The 22250-nt window shown below is 40.3% G+C and overlaps 1 protein-coding gene across 13 annotated transcripts in view; it reads left to right on the top strand.

Annotated features, from left to right (window-relative positions):
* The window catches only part of MYBPC1 (myosin binding protein C1), a 97551-nt gene extending 83292 nt beyond the window's left edge, over positions 1-14259 (top strand). For 7 of the 13 annotated variants that reach the window (XM_060164516.1, XM_060164519.1, XM_060164513.1 and 4 more), the window contains 6 exons: positions 1205-1344; positions 5994-6153; positions 7049-7185; positions 8833-9019; positions 10879-10937; positions 13596-14259. In XM_060164516.1, the coding sequence (XP_060020499.1) occupies positions 1205-1344; positions 5994-6153; positions 7049-7185; positions 8833-9019; positions 10879-10937; positions 13596-13646 (734 nt within the window). In that variant the 3' untranslated portion in view covers positions 13647-14259. Of the gene's footprint in view, positions 1-1204; positions 1345-5993; positions 6154-7048; positions 7186-8832; positions 9020-10878; positions 10947-12396; positions 12440-13595 lie in introns of all 13 variants that reach the window. The other 6 variants (XM_060164524.1, XM_060164520.1, XM_060164514.1 and 3 more) reach the window with 4 other exon arrangements.
* Positions 14260-22250: the final 7991 nt, after the last annotated feature.

Here is a 22250-nt window from a genome sequence, read left to right as displayed (position 1 = left end):
GTTTCCCTCCACCCCCGGAGCCCATGAAGACTGCATGTTAAATGTTGCTTAAAAGAGAGAAAAACATGAGAAAGCACTCTGATATTTATTCTTTTCAATCTGACATTTCAAATAGAAATAATTATAGTTGCATTTTAATACCTGAAAAATATTTCAGGACAGAAAGGGTACTGCTTGCACTGCAAAGGATAACAGATGTGAAATTTCTCTGAAAAAATTAACAAGTACTATGTAGATACGTAATATTATTGTCCTTCCTTGAACCTCTATGCGTGATTTTTTTTTGAGGGGACCTCCCAATGAAGATTTAGTTTTCTTTTTTATTAATTAATTTTTCTTGAAGTGTAGTTGATTTACAATGTTGTGTTAGTTTCTGCTGTATAGCAGAGTGAATACATATACATATATCCACTCCTTTTTAGATTCTATTCCCATATAGGTCATTACAGAGTATTGGGTAGAGTTCCCTGTGCTACCCAGTAGGTTCTTATTAGTTATCTATTTTATATATACTAGTGTTATATTTCAGTCCCAACCTTCCAATTTATCCCTCCCCCCAAGTTTTCGTTTACTTGACTTTGGGCCTTTCTGAATGTTACTGCAATTTACTGGAAGGTCAGAGGTCACAGAAATTCATAGTGCAGAAAATAAAGTGAAGAAAGACTTTATTTCTTCATGAATGCATTCTACTTCCATAACATGGAAACGCTGATAAATACAAATGAATCTTGGAGGGAGCGATGGCAGAGGAAATAAGTTTTCCTCACTCCCATTAAAGGTGCCTTTTGAGTGCAGCAGAGGACCTCTCTCACAGACTGTGGGCTTCGGGCCTCTCATCGAAAACTGGAGCTACACAGCCCAGGTAGGCTCTATGATTTCAAGTCTAGCATCAGCTTACCTTTCCCATTAGGCAGGGTAGCCTGTGACTCACTGCCAGTAGTCGGCCCCTGGAGGGATGGTTAATGATGTTTGAAGTTTCATTTACATTTTCCTTTCAAAATCCTTTTCTTTCCATGAAGATGAAAGTCAAGGGTTTCCAGATAAGATTAGTAGGAGTGCATTGTACTTCTCCGGAGAAGAAGAATGCAAAAGAAACGTGGGTAGAAATACAGGAAGGAAAGGACATTTTAAAATATCCTCCTGTAACAAGGTCTAGGTTGGGGGGAAAGTGACCTCACAGTGATGCCATGAATTCATCCTACAGACCGTCCGGGTCCACCCCAAGTTGTGAAGATCGACGATGTCTGGGGAGAGAATGTTGCTCTATCATGGACACCACCAAAGGATGATGGGAATACTGCCATTACAGGGTACACAATCCAGAAGGCCGACAAGAAGAGCATGGTAAGGTCTGGCTTTCTCTGGTTCCGCAGCAGCAAAATAACATTTCATCAGAAGTAAAGGGGGAAGCATGAGGTCCTCTCTGGTGAGGAACTCATGAGGGACATGGAGAAGTGATGTGGCACAGTGGAAAGGGTAAAGCCTTGGGAGCCGCGAAGAGTTGGACTTGCATTTCCACTTAAAACCACATACACATGGACAGTCACTTAACCTCTTTGATCTCATTTCCCTCATCTGTAAAATAAGGACACTGATGTTTACGTCGCTTGTTTATCAAGAGGCTAAAACAGGGGCTGCCCTGGAGGTCCACTGGCTAAGACTCCATGCTTCCACTGCAGGGGGTGTGGGTTCGATCCCTGGGCAGGGAACTAAGATCCTGCATGTCGCGCAGTGAGGCCAAAACAATATAAAGCAACTGGCAGAATGCTCAGTAGAATTCAGTAAAGTTATTCGTTCAACAGATATTTACTCACTATGGATTCTGACTCAGATCTGCACCCATGCAACTTCTTCCTTCTTGTAAAATGAATGTTGGTAGCATGGACTGATGTCTTTAAAAAAAAAAAAAAATTCCAGTTAGAAAAGAAAGATTCTAAAGGTAACAGCATATGCAAAGGTCCTGAGGAGGAGAAGCATTTAGAGTATTCAAGAAGCAACTCAGTTGGAGTATGAATTATTATTACCTATGTTAGATCACCAGATTTTAAATGTTAAAGTCTAGGTCTTTCTGAATCAGAATCCATCCACTACAACTACCATTGCTCTACCTGTAAGTCAATGAATGAATAAATGAATGTTTGGACACAGGATGGCTTGGAGCCACTATTCATTCTCATAGGAAGAGTAAAACATCGTACCAAATGATATTGATAGGAAGTCTGCAGGCATTTACACTACTAGATGTCAGTAAGAACTTAGGGTATAAGGTTACATTGGGTTAATAGAAGGGGAGAGGGTTGGAAAGAGCAGTCTAAGTAACTGGAATGGATTTCAAGCCTTGCCTTTCCATAAACTATTTCTAGCATGTCTTTCCCCCCACCCCTGGGTGGGTTTACATGACAAAATAAGACTTGGCATTTACAGAAACATGTTTCAGCCAAACCTGGACAGCTTGAGAGCTAGATCAATGGATGACTTTGCAGGGGAAGTATTGACCACCTTGGATTTCCTTAGCAATGAGGGCTCTTCTTTGGACCTTGGTCCAGATACTGACAGTGAATCCAGGGGTACCACACTGCCTCCAGGTGCCCCCCATTCTTCCACCCCCACCACATTGCCAACAGTTGTCTTCTCAGATATCTAGTCAAGTCCAGCTGAGCCAGGACTTTCCTGCTGCTTCGTGTGTCTGAGGTCTGCCTGCTGACAGGAGAGGAACCCCAATCCCATCCCCTTGTGTTTCTGGTGCATTTCAGCAAGGGCAGGCCTACAGACCAGAAGATGCTCGCTCTGCCCAGTGCACTTCCCCGGAGGTCACCACACCACTATCTCACTGTTGCTACAGATGCTCTTTTTCACTTAAATTCCTATAGTCCTTTATACCTTCCATAAACATTGTTCTCATGATGTATGCCAACACATTCATTTATTCATTCATTAACTATTTGTTGAGCAGTGTTCTAGCTGGTGGATCAAAAACAAAAAGACAGCTCCTTGGGCTTCCCTGGTGGCGCAGTGGTTGAGAGTCCGCCTGCCAATGCAGGGGACACGGGTTCGTGCCCCAGTCCAGGAAGATCCCACATGCTGTGGAGCGGCTGGGCCCGTGAGCCATGGCCGCTGAGGCTGCACGTCCGGAGCCTGTGCTCCGCAACGGGAGAGGCCACAACAGTGAGAGGCCCGCGTACTGCACAAAAAAAAAAAAAAAAAAAAAAAAAAAAAGACAGCTCCTGCTCTTGGACCACTCATAGTTTAAGCAAGCAGAAAGACATAAAACCAAATGATAAAACAGTATAATAAATGTTGGAATAAAGGTTTGCATAAAGTGCTTTGGAAATAAAGGAGGGCATAACTACAATTGTCTGGTGTCTTTAAAATATCCCAAATATAGAGAGGATCACGGCCCCTAAAAGTTGCAAGGAAAATCGTTTTCCTTTCTGAAATTTTTTGTCAGCAAATGTATTTTCTCAATTAGTGGTACTAAAAATATGGTTTAGTACAATGTAGTTTTCTACTGGTGGCAAGATAAACTTTGAAACCACTATATTTCTTGACATGGTGAGGGAAAAGTCAAAAAAAAAAGAATAATATAGCTTTAGCTCATCCATTCATTCCTGTATTCAATGAACATTTATTTTGTGCATGCTACCTACTGTATACCAGGTGCTGTGAGAAGGCACTGGAAATACAGGGGTGAGAAGAAAAGTCCATTTTTACCATCACTGTGTATCCATTCCAGTGGGGGAGGTAGCAGATAAGCAAGTAAAATAGTAAGTATGTCATATATTTAAGGTAACAAGTACTGTGAAGAAAACGTAGCCAGGTTAAGGTGAAAAAGTGTGACCAAAGTAGAGTGGTGAGAGGGTAAACAGTAGAGGAAGTAATATCTGAGCAAAGAATTGAAAGAACCTGTGGTAATAATGTTAGGCAAGTTGATTGGGTGATATTAATTTTTGTGATTTAGCATCATCTCTCCCTCAGAATAGATAAGTTGGCATGAAAATTCTATAATTATACTTTGTTATACAAAAGATAAATAGGCAGGTAGGTAGGTAGACAGATAGATGACAGACACTGCACAGTAATGTAGAAAATATAAAGATAGTAGTTGACATTGTCCATGGAAATAATCAATAACCAATTTACTATAAGAATAGAGGAGGGCTTCCCTGGTGGCGCAGTGGTTGAGAGTCTGCCTGCCGATGCAGGGTGCCGGGAGCCATATAGGAAGTGCCTTTGAGTCTCAGCACGGACGAGACCCATAGTGCCAAGCAAAGCTGGTACTGTCAGGTACAAATATGGAGAAGCAAAGCTCTCCTCTGCGTGGTTCCCTTGTTCTCCTCTACTCTTGCTTAAGGTGATTTTTATGGGATTGCTATTAGTATTGGGATATATTATTCATAGTTTGGTGGAGGGTTTAGGAAAAGACCCTGAATTAGGGTAAAACTAAAAAAGATTGTGATCACCCCGGCTCCCTTAAAGACTACACCTGAAATCCCCATTCCCAGGCTAGGGCATTGGGTTCAGGGAAATATATAGGAGCATTTGTGTGGTAAAAGCTTACTTTAGAAGACAAAATGAGTTATGGCCCTCCTGGGGAACTAAAGATATGTTAAAAAACACTTGGGTATGGTGGTGGGAAAGTTTTATGCTATAATGGGGTATAGCAAATTAGATAGAGTAGGCTATTTGGCAATCTTTAATAAGTTTAATTGTTTTTTGTATAGAAATAGATATAAAGCACAGATTATATTTTGTAAGTATTTTACAAAGGAACTTGGTGATCAAAGGTACAACGCCCTCCCTTGAGAGTTGTTAAAAGAATAATGTGCTTGAGTTTGTGCTTTGAATAACTGGCTGATTGAATAGAACATACAGGTACAAGAACATCTAATTTTGAAACCTGCTGATGTAATTTGCTAATGTAAATTACTTTTCTTCTATGGCTCATGTAAGGGATTTTTTTGGTATGGGAATAAGCTTATTTAGATTGAAAATGAGATTACTTTATAGTATAAGTACTACGGAATCATGAAAATAAATTTGTCAGATCCTTGCATCCTTTGAGGTGTCTTGTGCTCTGTCCACGCCGACTCCGTCTCCCCTTTGGGTAAAACCTGTCCAGCTGGGGCTGGTCCCCGGCAGCAGGGGACACGGGTTCGTGCCCCGGTCCGGGAAGATCCCACATGCCGCGGAGCGGCTGGGCCCATGAGCCAGGGCCGCTGAGCTTGCGCGTCCGGAGCCTGTGCTCCGCAGCGGGAGAGGCCGCAGCGGTGAGAGGCCCGCATACCAAAAAAAAGAATAGAGGAGAGGACAGAGGACTATAGCCCGGCAGACAGCCTCTCAGACAGCTCTGAGGAACTGCTCCACAGAAGCATAGCTTTCAGCACAGTTTTTAACCTTGTTTGAACAAAGAACCTCAGATATGACAGAGATACATTCCTTCAAGGTTTCCAAAAGAGACAGTTCAGCACATACACAGCAAGTCATTATGACTTTGGTGCCCGAGGAAGGGAGCTTTATCACGGAAGGAGTACAAGCATTGATGTCCCAGGAAAGGAGGCATTTATCTGGATCTTCAAAAGAGACCTTCTTCACTTCTGGACAGTGCATGCTTTTCTTTAAATGGTTAAAGCAGATGTACAATGTATGTTTATTAGGCCCCAAAACGGGCTGTTCTAGTTAGCATAAAGTTTAAGTTAAACCACATATAAGCCAGAATGACTTCTTCATACCTCAATATATGAAAATTTCTTCCATCCACATCTAGGGTAAATGAATCTAATGTGTAAATGAAGATTAAATGACGTAGTCAAGTGTAAATCAATTATAAAGCGTTAAACAAATTAAATATACATTTCTGTTACCCTCAGTATAAAAAATTAGTGCTCTTTTTTCCTCTTAGTTAATGCAACATCCCTGTTATTTATTTGAATCAACAGGTGAAATAGCTGTGCATTTTTAAGTGATTTTCCTCAAATTCTTATTTTTGTTTTCAGGAGTGGTTCACTGTCATTGAGCATTATCACCGAACCAGTGCCACCATTACTGAACTGGTTATCGGAAATGAGTATTACTTCCGGGTGTTTGCTGAAAACATGTGCGGCCTCAGTGAGGATGCAACAATGACAAAAGAGAGTGCCCTGATTGCCAAGGATGGTGAGTTGGAAGCGGGCTGGACATCTGGGAACCTTGATTTTCAGTGATGAGACAGAGAAGACAGAAAGAAAAAGAGATGTGGTGAAAGGGGATAAGAATATCATAAACACACATTTAAAATTATGGTAAGGAGATGCAGCCACAGGCCAGGGAATGCTGGCAGCCACCAGAAGCTGGAAGAGGCAAGGAACAGATTCCCTGCTGCAATCTCCAGGGTCAGCGTGGCCCTGCCAACACCTTGATTTTGTATCTCTGGCCTCAAGAACTGTGAAAGAATAAATTTCTATTGTCGTAAGAAATAAAAAATAATAAATAAATGAATAAAATTATGGTAAGAACGTCCAACCAAAATGTTAATCTTACAAGTAAAATATTTTAAGGAAAATTATATTATGATTGCATTTTTTAACGTACAAGCTTTCATTCATGGCAACATCTGGGTAGTGGGTCTCTCAATGGCTAAGATCACAGGGGTAGGAAAAAGTCACCATTTACTTTTAGAGCTTGGGTTACTTTTATTCTTGGATACCTTCAAGGATGCTACACAGGAGAGCCACTTTTCAATGAAAGGAGAAGTTGGATTCCACCCCTGTCATTTCATTTCCTCATAAACCGTGTCCTTCCTGCCCTTCCTCGTTACTTTCACATTAAAGCACATTGTTGAGCAAAACACCCAGACACTGAATTCTTCCCAATACTTATTTCAGTTCCAGATGACCCCTCTGGGTTTCTTTCCTGTGTGTGATGGGCTGTACATTGGTATCCTTCTGAATGAATGCCCTGTGGCCTTCACCCATGTTTTTCTAAGCTCAGGGAAGTTTTCAACGTGAGTCAAGTATGCTAAGAATAATATATTCTCAGGCCAATTTGTATATCTCTAATGCTTGTTTTTAAGGTAAAATCTACAAAAATCCAGTGTATGAAGACTTCAATTTCACAGAGGCACCCATGTTTACTCAGCCATTGGTCAACACCTACGCCATAGCTGGTTACAATGCCACCCTGAACTGCAGTGTGAGAGGAAATCCTAAGGTACCATGTTTTTGGGTTTTTTTAATCACATTAATTAAATTTAAAAATTAATCCCAAACCCCCTCTTTTATATTCACTCTGTCATAATTATAAGTAGTAATATAAACTGAGCTTCCAACTGCTATTTGTGTCTTTTTCTGGGATACGGAGGGGGGTACAGGGTGGTGGTATTGGTGGATAATAAAGGACACTATTTAAATGTAGAAAAAATATTTATATTTCTTTACTAACTAAGGGATACTTTCTAAGGAAAAACCAAACCACTTATTTTTAAAAGAACGGAGAGATAAAGAGATGGAAGTAATATTGTGTCACCTGAAAAATTAGATGGTGATATTGATTTATCAAGCTTCCTGTAATAGTGTAAAGCAAATAATTGTACTATAGTGCAAGGCAGAATTCGAATGTACAGTGATAAGGGTACAGAGTACCAGGAAGGGAGAGATTGCATCTGACTGAAGAGATTTAGAAAGGATTTCAGGTTTCATGTTGCTGGCATTTGAAAAGAACAGCAAATGAATGAATGAATGTTGCCCATAGAGCTATCTATCCCTGGGTGGCACTGAGAGAAAGTGCCCTAGAATTTGGAAAAATTGCAAACAGTGATATTTTTCCTGCATATACCATGAGCAGAAATAGAGAAGTCATAGGGAGAAGACAGCCTGAGGGTGGGAGGAAGATGCTGAATTCATGTTTAATTGGAGGTGATGTTGGTACATTCAAGCGGGAACGACCAGGAGGCAAGGAGAACATCGCCAGAGCTTGGGAGAAAGGCAAGGGCTGTGACTCTTGGTTTGGGTGACCCAAGCATGGGGACGCTGCATCCCACCCCTTGGAGCCAAGGCTCTAGAAAGGAATATCAAACGAAAGAGAGTAGTGAAGCAAAATGTCAAGGAGCAAGGTGTGAGCCTCAGGAAGTACTCCCATTTGAAAGGCGGAAGGAGGAAGAGGACGGTGTGAAGGACACTGAGAAGTGCTGTCTCTTGGGTCTGAGCAAGACAAAATCAATAAGAGGGAGAGTGTGGAGGGTGTGCATTTACAGAAGGGAGAAGAAGACAATATGAAAAAGAAATGGCAAGTCAGTGGTATCAACTGTAGTTCAGAAGTCAAGCAGAATGGAGTAGGCTTCCTGGGCGATTGATCTGGGATTATCCGTTTGGAATAGATCCATCCATTGCCACCAGGTGATGAAAACAGATGTCAGAAGAGAGATTAAATGGTGAGGAGGCATAAGCAGCCCATAAAGAATTAGAAAAGCATATCAGGGAAAGGAAGTAGAGAAAACTGGCTGGTGATGGCGCCTTACAGGGATTCTTTGAAAAACACTGAGCAATATACACTCTCCAGGATGAGTTAACCTCATGGACCTGTAGATCAAATTTAAATGTAACTGAATCTTGGGGAAGATTGCCCCAGGGCTGTCCTCTGAACAAATCTGGCTGGCTTCTTCAGAACTGCCCCTTCGCTTTCTTGCCAAGCATTAAGTAGAATTTAATCTGAGAGAAACGGTTCTCAAGTTGACGTGGATTCTTCTTAGATGTAGTAGTTTCTTTCTAAGCCATGCTTTAAAATTCTGTCACTGGCTTTGATGGTCTATTATTAGGCTAAGTACAGATATGTTTTGCCCTAATTTGCTTCCATCTTCAGCCCAAAATTACCTGGATGAAAAACAAAGTTGCTATCGTGGATGACCCAAGATACAGGATGTTCAGCAACCAGGGGGTCTGTACTCTGGAGATTCGAAAGCCCAGCCCCTATGACGGAGGCACCTACAGCTGCAAAGCAGTCAATGACCTTGGGGCAATGGAGATCGAATGCAAACTGGAGGTGAAAGGTATGACATCCCAGATCTTGTGTAGACTGAACTGAAAGAAAATCATTTAATTATTGTGCTTACTGCCAAATCCCAATTACTTGCCAACATTTTCTGGGGGAGGGGAGGAAGGAGGGAGAAGGTTTGGGGAGAGAAGACATTTTTACATTCTGAACTCACTCTTATTTGTGATGGCTACTTGATTTTGTAAGTTGACTTACTTTCATCTCTTGCAATTCTTGTTAACTAAAGCACTATTAATTTCAATGAATTGTGGTATGTGCACAGCATGGTAACAATGAATCAAGTCAAAGGGGTATTACTTTGGTGATGTAGTCCATCTTAGATAAATAGAAGCCTCATGTAAAAACGCATCTAATGAAACTGCAGTTGAGGAATTTAACTATTTTTGTGAAACTTTCTATGTATATGTAAATTTACTAATTTAGTATTTAATATTACACATGTAGAATTCAGCATACACATATTATAACCCATTCCTTTAAAAATCTCACTAGAGAATTTCCATTTGTAGGTATGCATTTCATTTATACTAGTTTTCAGAAGTGTTGCAGGTAATGTAAACCAAGAAAACACATGAAGATTTATGTGGTAGAAAAGTCTCAGTGTAATTGTCCTCTTAATCAATTTTCATATTAATTGAGAATAATTTGTATCCTGAAGTTTTTTTCTTGACAATCAATACCTTCTGGGATACGATGAAAACTCTTACAGCTGTCAGAGTCACCGTTAGGAGATAAGGAGTGACATGATCCTAATGTCTTTTCTCTCATTCTTATTGCATTATTTTGCCATTTTGTGATAACCAAAGTCTTTACTTTTCCTACCTCTCTATAATGAAGAAATTATAATCTAAAAGTCAGATATAACTTTATAAATACCTATTTTAGAAAAAACGTAGTAAATGCCTAGGGTATTTATGTAAACAATAACAACAACAACAAAAGAGTTTTTTAGTCCTAAATCTAGTGTAAATATAGTAGAGAAACTTCTCGGAAAAATTCTTTCCTTCTGTAACTTTAAAAAACCAGTATTCTCTCTGTTATGATTTTTGTCCATCCTCAGATAATACAGGATAGTAGATTCACAATTGAAAGAAAGAAAATTTTTAAGTTTTTTCCCTCTTAAATGTAAAGCATATAATATTCTTAGAAAATTTCAAACTTTACTATTGAGATAGTGGATACAAATTTAAATGTTGTTCTTTTAGCTATTTATTAGCTTTTTTTTTTTTTTCGGCTGTGCCACGTGGCACGTGGGGTCCTAGTTCCCCGACCAGGGAGCGAACCCGGGCCCCCTGCACTGGAAGCATCAAGGCTTAACCATTGCACTGCCAGGGAAGTCCTATTTATTAGCTTTAAAGGCAGATTAAGGTCATAGTTGCAAACACATCTGGTTTCTAAACTCCTTATTAGTTCCACGGTATTGTTGGTACTTATGTTCCAACACCCAAAAAACAAGAACGCAAAAATCAAAAACCCAATACCACTTCTGCATGCTTTGAAAATACCTGAATGTTGCTAATGATATAAAATGATGGTTTCAAAATGGTTCAAAATTTGGGGTCCTCCATAAGTGAATACTGTTATGCATATAAATGCTATATTCTTTCTAGTAATTGTATAGTAATTGAATTTAATAACATAAATAATGTATTCTAGTATATAAATTCATAATAAGATATCAACTGTGATATATTAGTAAAAGCTTTTGGTCCTAAAAGTAAAGCCACCATTATTTATCATCAGATTGTTATCTGATAATAGGTGACTTGAATCAAGTTAAGCTGTGAAAAAAAAAAAAGTAAGACTGTCAACCGAGAATAAATAAATACTGGTGCAAATATTCTAATTCTGCAGTGATATATCAAGGAGTAAATTCCCCTGGACAACCAATCTTCCTGGCGGGGCAGCAACAGGTTTTATAAGTTCATATCCCACTGGATATTTCTTCTTTCCATTCCATTCCTCTTACATGAAATCGCACTTTGCATGTAAAGCTTGTCTTTCTCATTTGCTTTTAAATGTATTTCTTAGCAGCTCATGGCATACAGTGGTTATGCCATGAACATGGAAGGCAAAATTATTCAAGGATATTAGGTAATATAGGAATAAGTGTTGTCAGAAAACTAAGGACCATACCACAGGTTCCCATAAATAAAGCCAGAAAGCCACATTTGAAGATGACCTCATTTTAGATATAAGGTTACCAAAATTTGGGAATCATTTGGCATTTCTTTAATATTTTCAAGTGTAGAGAGAGATGTTCTTCCTTTAAGATAGCTTCCAGTGTGGGTTCGTTAGATTCACGTTGAAGTTCAGAAAATTGAACATTTTTCCATTGCTAAGTTGTAGAAAAATTGTTCTGGGCATTTTTGATGGGGAGAGGACACAGATAAAAAACTATTTGGACTGGTTGAATCCAATATCTGGAAACTTTCATATTTAAGATTTTCCAATGAAAAATTCTCTAGTAGAATGTCTGTAACCCATCTATCCGTTGAACATTTTGGATAATTTCGTGGGACCAAGATTATTTCATATATTCATGAATTTAAAAGGAAAGAAAATTCTAGGCTCCATTACTAAATGTATTAAGTGATAAATGAGTCCTACAGTATATGTATGATTGATCCCCTATTTGGAAGAGCAAATTAAGAGGTTCTTTGGGGCTAGGTGAACAACCTGATGTAAACTCTAATGACATAGACCCATGCCTGAGTTTACAATGTTTGCTCTCTGAATTTCTAGAGATAACATCAACTTTCGAAAGAGGAAAGAATTAGGACTCTTTCTTTAAAAGTTTTGTAGATTGCACGTATAGTCACTTTCTAGCCTGTTTTTTTAAGCCTTGCATTTAGTTAGATCAGTCATATATAGTCAGTTCAGAATACAATATTCTAGAATAGTCTAATTTCTATATCCACTTGATAATTTTGCCTTTTAGAATTTCAACATATATATATGTATACTAATGCTTTGTTGATTGTCCATGTTTTTCTGTTGTTGAAAAACACAATATATATATGTTGTAGGGGGGTTTCTTTAGCTAATGGTTTGGAAACTGTTACCATAATTATTCACTTTACAGTCGAATTGGCTTTGCCACCTGTTCAGGCAAAGTGGTTGTGCATATTAATAAATGTTTTACCTATTAATGATCCTTTTGAAGTGACTGGATCCCAGCCCTTCATTCCATGCGCTTCTATTTTCCTGTACTTTTCACCTGACTAAGGATTAATGAAATCACCTCATCATAATTGTGACCATAATTTCATCCAAGTACTCAACTTTGGTTTTAGCATTTTATTAATGCTTACAACATGTCTCTCTCTCTCTCTCTCTCTCTCTCTCTCTCTCTCTCTCTCTTTTCCTTAGTTGTAGCACAGTAAGGATTTTTGAATGTATATTATCATCTAAGGTAAGCTTTCATATGGTTTTGGCATATGAAGCTTATGACTGTCATAAGCCATACCAAGCCTGTGGAGTATGGCATGATTTTCATTATGCAACCCAATGAAAATAGACTACTTAAACTCCCTAACATTGTAGTTTTAATGTGTATTTCAGTATCTTGCCATTAACAGCTAGTACTTATTCATCACAACAATCTTCTGTTGACATGAAGCAAGTTGTTGAATGCAGTAGAGCATGAATTAAAGCATTTAATGTAGATGAAAATGAGTGATACCCAAGCATTCTGAGCTCTTTGCATCAAGGAATGGACATGTACATAAGTGGCATCATTTCTACCAATATGTGACTTTTTTTAAAAAAAAAAGGAGAATGACTTTCCCAAATTGCATTAAAGAAGGTTTAAGAATGTTCAAATGGCATGCTGTTTTTGTCTGGACGTGAATTTATTAGCAAGTAGTAAAACACTTCTCTAAAGGACCATTTTTATGGTTTCGTGGGTTCTCTCGTGAAGGGTACTTTTATTTTTTAAATATAATTCAGAACCATGGAGGGTAAGTATGAAATATTAGTAGGTGTTTCTCTCACCTTCATAAGGCATTGGACAGGTTTTACTATTTTTAACAAAATATTTCCAATTTTTGCACTTTTGACAGTGTATGAATAGCCAAAGTTAAAGGAGTAGTTCCTTTTTTCTTCTCCCATGTGCTTGAATGGGAACTCTTTGTGCTTAATTGAAAGGAACATTAACAAACTGGAAACAGTTCTTCCCACTGATTTGTAACATGATTTGCATTTATTCTGCCATTCATTCAGAACACTTAAATCATCTATAGAGGAACCTCGAAAAGAGCAATCAAAACCTCGAAAAGAGCAATAAACACTCTCCAACTAGTGAGGAATTTGAGAACGAATAATAGTAGGGAACAAAAAACTGCTGTGGGTCTGCAGGGAACTTGCTTTTCCTTCTAGATGCCAAATGTTTTAGATTCTAAAGGTGCTAAACCCAGGAGAAGCTTTCCAAGTAGGGACTGAGTGAATCTTTGTAACTAACTGGAACATAATTAGTCACGTTTCCAGGCAGCTAGTCAAGAAGTCTTGTTTCAGGGATTTTTCACGTGTAGACGGTTTTGACTTTGCCTTTTCCTTCTCGTCCTTTCTAGGTGGTCTTTCCTTCTGCAGGCTCCTCTTGCAAGGTGTGCCTCCTAGTGTAATTGATTCATACTTGCGAGAATTGCACTCAAGCAATCCTGAGGAATACTAAGGGCCTGGGCACTGCCGCTCTGCTCACCACTGCTTTGAAATCGGGTTGCAATGAGAAAGCATTTTCTGTTTTGCTCCCAGGCTCCCAAGTGTGGTTGTTTTCTTTCCTCCTGATGTTGAAAAAAAAAAAAAAAGATGTTTGCACAGATTGCTTAATTAAAAATTGCAAACAAAATCTCATTTGAAGTTAGCATTTTGGTCATTGTTGTCTGTGCTTGGTCACTGTACTTTCCAAAAAAAGCAAGCTATAGAATAAGCAAAAGCATTTATTTTAATTTAAAATAGTAGGCTCTAAATGCTTTGTTTTCCCCTAGAGTAAAAAAACGGTACAATACACCGTAATAGAATCTTAAAAAGACATCTTTCTTTTGATCTAAGAGATTTTTCTAAGCAAAGAAGAGTTGTTTATTTCATACAACCCTACTTAACACTAGGGGATCTGTGCCCTTTTCCCCATTTAAAGTCATTACAAGACTTTTTAAAGTCTTTCAGACAAATTTTCTCAACAGAAGGGAAAATGTATTCAATAAATGGTACAATAAATCTGAAGTGTTTATGATGAAATGACACAGTATTCGTTTATGTGTTTCGGGTTTGCATGATCAGCCAGAAAGGATCTTGGGAGCCAAGATGCTACCAAACTCAGGCCTGACCCAAATCACGTCTCTGGCATAGCATCCTGGCCAAATCCACCAGAGTTCCTGCCAAGACAGCTAGTCACAGTGATGGAGAGCTGTTGCAGACTACAGAGCAGTTACAGATTTAGAGTTTGCTGATGGCCTCCATTCAAACTGATGAAAACCTTTCCCCAAATCTAGAAACTGAGAAACGTTTGTGCAAGCCTGTTATCTTTTTAGCAACATCCTTCACTCTTCCTGATGTTACAGAGAAAGTCTCCATTAGGGAAGTGTAGTAGAAGGGGGAGTCAAGTACCGTACCATTATTGTTTTCTCCCTCGCCTCCCTCCCTTTTGTTCTTTTGGCCTTTTGTTCTAGGAGCTAAATACATCCTGACCTACAGGGAGACCCACAGCGTCCTGGGACAGCATCTTAAAGTTTCTGCTCTGCTTTCTTTCCAGATCAGAGCTGGGAAGATGTGATGATAGCCAGGAACCTGGGTAGTAGTTGTGGGGCTCATAAAGGGAAGGAGTGAATGATCCAGGTAGTTGCAGTACTTTGGAGAAAAGCAAGGGAAAACTTGAGTTCTTGTCCAAACTCTAGTAGTTGCAGTACTTTGGGGAAAAGCAAGGGAAAACTTGAGTCCTCGTCGAAACTCTGGTGGCTGCCTCTTTTTCTGTTTTGTTTGGTTGGTGATCTTGCCTTATGGCTGTTAAGAATATTGGCTATCAGCCCATGTTCTCAGTTACCTTCAAAATAATAATGTGTGCCATTCCTATGTAATACCCATGTTAATCAGGAAACCTATTTACACATTACTGGCTGAGATATTTTACATAAGAGAAATCTGGCTAATCTATAAAGACGTGAAGACCGTATGTCCATGTGCAAACCAAACAAACAAGAGTGTGGCCCAACTTGTCGGCGTGGTCCCTGCAGCTCGCTGCTGGGTCAGGGCCTCATTGCAGCTGTGGGCTGGTTGCTTAACTCAAATACTCATTGACCGGTTTTGCCAAGTCATGGGCAATTTGTTATGCTTTTTATAAACATTGCGTAAATGCAACTATAGAGCATTTTTACAAAATATTGTTTCCCCAGTCATGAGTTATCCTCTCTAACTGTATTGTATGCTAGGTAATGTTATTTTTCTACATATGATGTCTCCTCATATTAAGGGTACTTACTGTAAAGTTCCCATGAAGAAGAAAAAGTCTATTTTGAAACTGCAAAGAACAAAAAATATCAGAAGCTGTCATTGCTATTAGCTTTCCTATAATTTTGTTCTAATTTTGTTTAAATTTCATTCTATTAAAGAAAAACATTATATCACAGGATTTACCACAAATTCTTTTGGGGAACTAAACATACAACATTAAAAAATTTTTTAAGCATTACACTATTTACTCACTTTAAAAGAAGGCTTAATGAATGTTTTCATCTAGATTAATATAGAAATAGAAAAAAAACCCTACTAGTTCCAAGAAACATTGGAATAAGGCAATACATCCTTAACCCACTCACTTTTATTTTTATTTTTTAAAAATTTTATTGGAGTATAGTTGATTTACAATGTTGTGTTAGTTTCAGGTGTACAGCAAAGTGATTCAGTTATACATATACATATATTCATTCTTTTTCAGATTCTTTTCTCATATAGGTTATCACAGAATATTGAGTAGAATTCCCTGTGCTATACAGTAGGTCCTTGCTGGTTATCTATCTTATATATAGTAGTGTGTGTATGTTAATCCTGATCTCCTGATGTTTCCCCTTTGGTACCCATAGGTTTGGTTTTGATATCTGTTAAGTCTGTTTCTGTTTTGTAAATAAGTTCATTTGTATCACTTTTTTAAAATTAGATTCCACATGTGAGTGATACCATATGTTGCTTGTCTTTCTCTGTCTGACTTACTTCACTTAGTATGATCATCTCTAGGTCCATCCGTGTTGCTGCAAATGGCATTATTTCATTCTTTTTTATGGCTGAGTAATATTCCATTGTATATGTGTACCACATCTTCTGTATCCATTCATCTGTCAATGGACACTTAGGTTGCTTCCATGTCTTGGCTATTGCAGATAGTGCTGCAATGAACATTGGGGTGCACGTATCCTTTCACACCACGGTTTTCTCCAGATATGCGCTCAGGAGTGGGATTGCTGGATCATATGGTAGTTCTAGTCTTAGTTTTTAAAGGAACCTCCATACTGTTCTCCATAGTTGTTGGACCAATTTACATTCCTACCAACAGTGTAGGAGGGTTCCCAGGGTTCCCTTTTCTCCACACCTTCTCCAGCATTTATTGTTTATAGACTTTTTGATGATGGCCATTCAGGTATCTGGTGATACCTCCTTGTAGTTTGGATTTGCATTTCTCTGATAATTGGCGATGTTGAGCATCGTTTCATGTGCTTTTTGGACATCTGTCTTCTTTGGAGAAATGTCTATGTAGATCTTCTGCCCATTTTTTTATTGGGTTGTTTGTTGATATTGAGATGCGTAAGCTGTTTGTATATTTTGGAGATTAATCCCTTGTTTGTCACTTCATTTGCAAATATTTTCTCCCCTTCTGTGCGTTGTCTTTCATTTTGTTTATGGTTTCCTTTACTGTGCAGAAGCTTTTAAGTTTAATTAGGTCCCATTTGTTTATTTTTGTTTTTAATTTTATTACTCCAGGAGGTGGGTCAAAGATGATATTACTGCCATGTATGTCAAAGAGTATTCTGCCTATGTTTTCCTCTAAGAATTTTATGGTGTCTGCCCTTACATTTAGGTCTTTGATCCATTTTGAGTTTTATTTTTGTGTATGGTGTTAGAGAATGTTCTAATTCCATTCTTGTACATGAAGCTGTCTGGTTTTCCCAGCACCACTTATTGAAGAGACTGTCTTTTCTCCATTGTATATTCTTGCCTCCTTTGTCATAGATTAATTGACCGTAGGTGCATGGGTTTATTTCTGGGCTTTCTATCCTGTTCCATTGATCTATATTTCCGTTTTTGTGCCAATACCATATTGCTTAACCACTCATTTTTAACTTGATTTCTGAAACGTTCTATTCATCTCAACAAATGAGTTCGTGAATGTCTGATGTGTGCATGGCACTGTGATGGATTCAGCTAGGAACTCAGTGAGAAATAAGCCACTTCCTGCCTTCAAGAAATTGGTAATATACCATACTACTCCCCAAAGGGAAGCACATACACAGAGCAGGCTGCAGGCGTAAGAGAACACTGTAAGGATTCAGAAATCGGCTAATGTGGTTTATGTATTTGTTATTATCAATGCATGTATCACACTAGGCTGGAGTACAGGACATGCCACATGATTTTATTTTTCTAAATCAAATTAACTATGACTCTGAGCTCCCCACTAGCCAGAGACATTGAGAAATTCTCTCTGCCCTCCTTCTGGGTCCTATCTCAGGCCCTGGGTCAACTGGAATCTTTCTTGGTGCCTAGAAAATGGAGAGAAGGAAAGGCCTCTGGTCTTCAGGCTATACTGGTGACTGCAGGATGCCTATGGTCCAACCCAGTAGAGTCCAGCCAAAGACAGGTGACTCTGAAACTTCCTTGACAAGTGTGGACCTGCGCTCTTTCAACCTCCAAGGCCACAGCTTGGCTATTTACCTACTACCTTTTTTTTTTGGTCACGCCACACAGCTTGTGGGACCTCAGTTCCCCAACCAGGGATAGAACCCGGGCCCCATGGAGTGAAAGCGCCAAGTCCTAACCACTGGACCACCAGAGAATTCCCTTTATCTGCTACATTTAAACATGTTCTTTGTTGGGGGACTGGACAGTTCTACCACTTAGTATTAGCCTTGGACCTGGGCAAGAGGGACCTCTATATTTTCAAGAGCCTCACTCTGGCCCTCCTCTAGCCATATCTCCCTCCACAAAGTAGGGAGGCCATGGAACCAAGGGGACGTGCATACTTAGAACTCTTATGAACCGCCCCCCCTTCTTGCATACTGCACCCAAGTCCACTTTTAAAGACTTTGTGGGCCTTTTCCTGGAGTTCAAACCCCCAAGGAAGAACCAAGTGGCCAGAATATATACCCCGAGGCCCAATGGGTAGCCTAGAGGCACCTGTTTGTCAGGGAGTTGGGGTGTGGAGGATGTGACTGAGCTTGTGCATGAGGCAGGGCATCTGCCTGTGTGCACCTGCGACCCCTCATGGTGCAGGAGGGAGCAGGGCGGAAAGCACAGGGAGACCTGAGCCTCGGTGGGCCACAATATCTTGGCAAGTATCTCTGAAGACTTTGATAATTCTACATTCAAATCTAGCCTTCCAGGTCATTATGAGGGTATCCCCCCAAAAAACTGGAGGATACAACTATTTTATTAACCATTGGTTAGCTTGATTTATAACTTCTAAACATTTATGTACGTGAGCTATAAAAATGAGGGGGTCAGCCAGCCCCCAGCTACCTCTGTTCCCTTTCCTGGTCCCCTCCTCACTCCCCTTTACCAACATCTCTCTCACCTCTCCACTATCACCACTTCTCCCCTGACTCCAGGCCTAACCCTCCATCTCCTTCCTCATTTCAGTTCCTTTGAATGGAATTCTAGAAATACAAATTTGGCCTTCTTTTCCTAGGAGTAGGAGTAGCATAAGGAATAAGAAAACTAGACAGTCTCCTCACCAACTCTCCCTGTAATATTACTTGATTCTAAATTGAACTCTATCTTTATTTGCTTATTTTAGCTGGGTCATTAATTACCATCCTTGTACCAAAGATTTAGCTGATTGCTACGTGTAGGTATTTATGTAATCCTTTGTAATTAAATTTTGATAGAATGGACGAGAGAAACAAACACACTAATGGAATGACCAATTCTCCTGATTCTAAGGGCTGTCATCACCCTCTTAAACTCACCTGATGATCTCTCTCTGTCCCCAGATGCACTGGCTGGAGTAGCCTCTGGCCTAGATAAATATTTTTCTTCTATCTGGAGTTGATTACTAGGGACAAAACACCAGGGAGGTGACAGGGCAGTTAAACACTCCCAGTGGGGGTCACTCGGAGTGTGGCTTGGGGGTACTGGCAGACTCACATCTTTAAAGGCAAAAACCTTGCACTCAAGTGCATAATTGACCATAACTTCTTCTTCTCCCAAGGGATAGCTTTAGAGAGAATGTCTCTCTTTTTCATAGATAAGCACTTACACAGCTATCCACAGGCAAGAGATTTCATCCTTCCAGCCTTCTCCTCTCACCTTCATCCTAGTCTTGGAGACCAAGAAAATACATTAAAGATATTATACACTAATTTAAAAACATTGGCTTGGGCTTCCCTGGTGGTGCAGTGGTTGAGAGTCCTCCTGCCGATGCAGGGGACGCGGGTTCGTGCCCTGGTCCGGGAAGATCCCACATGCCACGGAGCGGCTGGGCCCGTGAGCCATGGCCGCTGAGCCTGCACGTCCGGAGCCTGTGCTCCGCAACGGGAGGGGCCCGCGTACCGCGAAAAAATAAAAAATAAAAAAAATAAAACATTGGCTTAAAATTTTTTTAAGTTAATAAAAAAAAGAAGAAAGAAAGAAAAAATAACTAGGCGTTACCAGCAACACTGGCAAAGAAAGGAGCCACTATTCAGACTTTGTAATGCATCCGTCTTGAGCAATTGGAATGAGGAATAATTGGAAGGGAGCCACGTTTCAAAATAAACCAAAGCTGATTTGAAGTCATGTGGTCATTTGGAAGATTCCAAGCACTAGAGAGCCAAATGATGTATCCCCTGCAAGCTATGGGATAAAGTGCCATTGGACTGGTCACCCCAGCCTCATTCCTGAGTGTCCAAGGGGGCTCACTGTAAACTCAGTTCTCATTCCTGCCCTGGGCAGTACCACTGAGCTAGAGGCAGGTAGGGTAATAGTGGAGGTTGCCAAGAAGGGACAGAGCCTCTATATGTGGGGTTATTTTTATGTGCTTCTTCATAGCTCCTAGCTAAGGCTCAAGAAACATTATCTAGCAGTAGAAGCGGGAGTTCATCGGTGAGACAAGTTGTTTCCTGGGTCTTTCCATGACTGTCGGGTCTTCATAGTGCCCAGCATGGACTTTGACCCAAAGTCTGCCTTTAGTAACTCCACTCCCTGAAGAAGTTAAGCAACAGTGATGGACAGAGAGGGAGGGCGTGGCAAGAAAGGGCTCAGTGAAGGCCAAGACCAAGGTCAACATCAAGTAGGAGGGAGGAAAGGAGGACAGACCAACACAGTATTATTTGTACGGAGGGAAGGGCAGTCAAGAGCAGCGAGACAGAAATGAAGCCAGAAACAACCTCACCAGACAAGGACCTAAAGAAAGGAAACGGCAATGAGAAAATCAACACTAGAAAGAAAAGAGCTCTTGCTTCTGTGCTTCGTGGGCATTACCTCCGTCACAGGTCTTCACCCTGTCTACCTCGACAGCCCTCCTCTCTGCAGAAGAAAGAACAACTTTGGACAGGATGTGAGAGCCCAGCATGAAGTCACTGCCACCACCCCTCACATGCTCCTCATTAAAGTTTATCCACATGCTACCTTCTTCTCCATGACACATGAGTTTATTTAATAGAAAAGTAATTTTTTCCTTCCCAGATCTTCAAATGGATGTTGTTCCAAGCATATTGTCAGGGAGCTAAAGGTATCCCAGTCTGGGAAGCACAGCAGAATGTTAGAAAAGACTCATCAACTATGAACAAAAAACACCCTCACCGAGGACCAACAAGTAGATCTCAATTCCAATATACATATATATATATATAAAATATATGAAAATAAAATAGAAAAATTTAATATCTATCTATATATCCCTTCTTTGCCCTGGAAAGGACAGGTTGAACCAAAATTAAGTGAGCCAGCCTGGTCTTTCTTATCCTTTAATTGTCCTCAGCCCTGTGGCTCCTCGTTCTGCCCCATCCCCCTTCCGCCTGGGGCCTGCTCAGAGCTGTGCCTCCACCCAAGCCTCCTAAGACTGAATATGCTTCAGTCCCTCATCAGTCAAAATGTGGTCGCTTCCCAGCGGCATCAGCATCACCTGGGAGCTTGTTAGGAATGAAAACGCTTCCCTCCGCTCTCTCTCCAGATCCGCTAACTCAGAACCTGAATTATCACAGAATCTCCAGGTGATTCCTGTGCTCGACCATGTTGGGAGCACAGCTTCAGCCCTCTTTCTCGCAAGGTCCTTGCATGGCTATTTATTTGGAGCCATTCTCTCTCAGGTGTCTCAGAGGAAAGACATTCTGATAAAAGCATCACTCCTAAGGTGGTGTTATTTTTTTTAATATAAATGTATTTATTTACTTTTGGCTGCGTTGGGTCTTCGTTGCTGCACGCGGGCTTTCTCTAGCTGCCGTGAGCGGGGCTACTCTTCGTTGTGGTGCGTGGGCTTCTCATTGCGGGAGCGTCTCTTGTTGCGGAGCACGGGCTCTAGGCGCACGGGCTTCAGTAGTTGTGGCTCGCGGGCTGTAGAGCGCAGGCTCAGTAGTTGTGGCGCACGGGCTTAGTTGCTCTACGGCATGTGGGATCTTCCCGGACCAGGGCTCAAACCCCTGTCCCCTGCATTGGCAGGCGGATTCTTAACCACTGTGCCACCAGGGAAGCCCTCCTAAGGTGTTTTTGATAATGACCTAAGCTAACATGGAAGTCTGACCTACTCTGCTTATCCTAAAAGCCCCAACTCCAAAATAGGAATAACTCATCGTGGGGCTTTACGCACCTCAGATTGCTGAAGAAGGAATTTTTGAGGAAGGAGATTCCCTCTAGTGCTCCTCAGATCATACCATGGAAAACATTTTAAAGCAGTAGGATGTGAACTCAGAAAAGGATAATAAATAAAAGACAGTTAAAGGATATAAATAGGGCAGAATGCTAAGAACCGTGTCTCTGAGGGAAATCAATTTCCAACCCTAAATCACTTTTGCAATTTCAGATAAAAAGCACAGTTACAACATCTGAGG

This window comes from Lagenorhynchus albirostris, chromosome 11 (assembly GCF_949774975.1).
Source record: "Lagenorhynchus albirostris chromosome 11, mLagAlb1.1, whole genome shotgun sequence".
NCBI lineage: Eukaryota > Metazoa > Chordata > Mammalia > Artiodactyla > Delphinidae > Lagenorhynchus > Lagenorhynchus albirostris.
The sequence above is the reverse complement of the archived record's forward strand: the minus strand, read 5'-3'. Positions and strand labels throughout refer to the sequence as shown.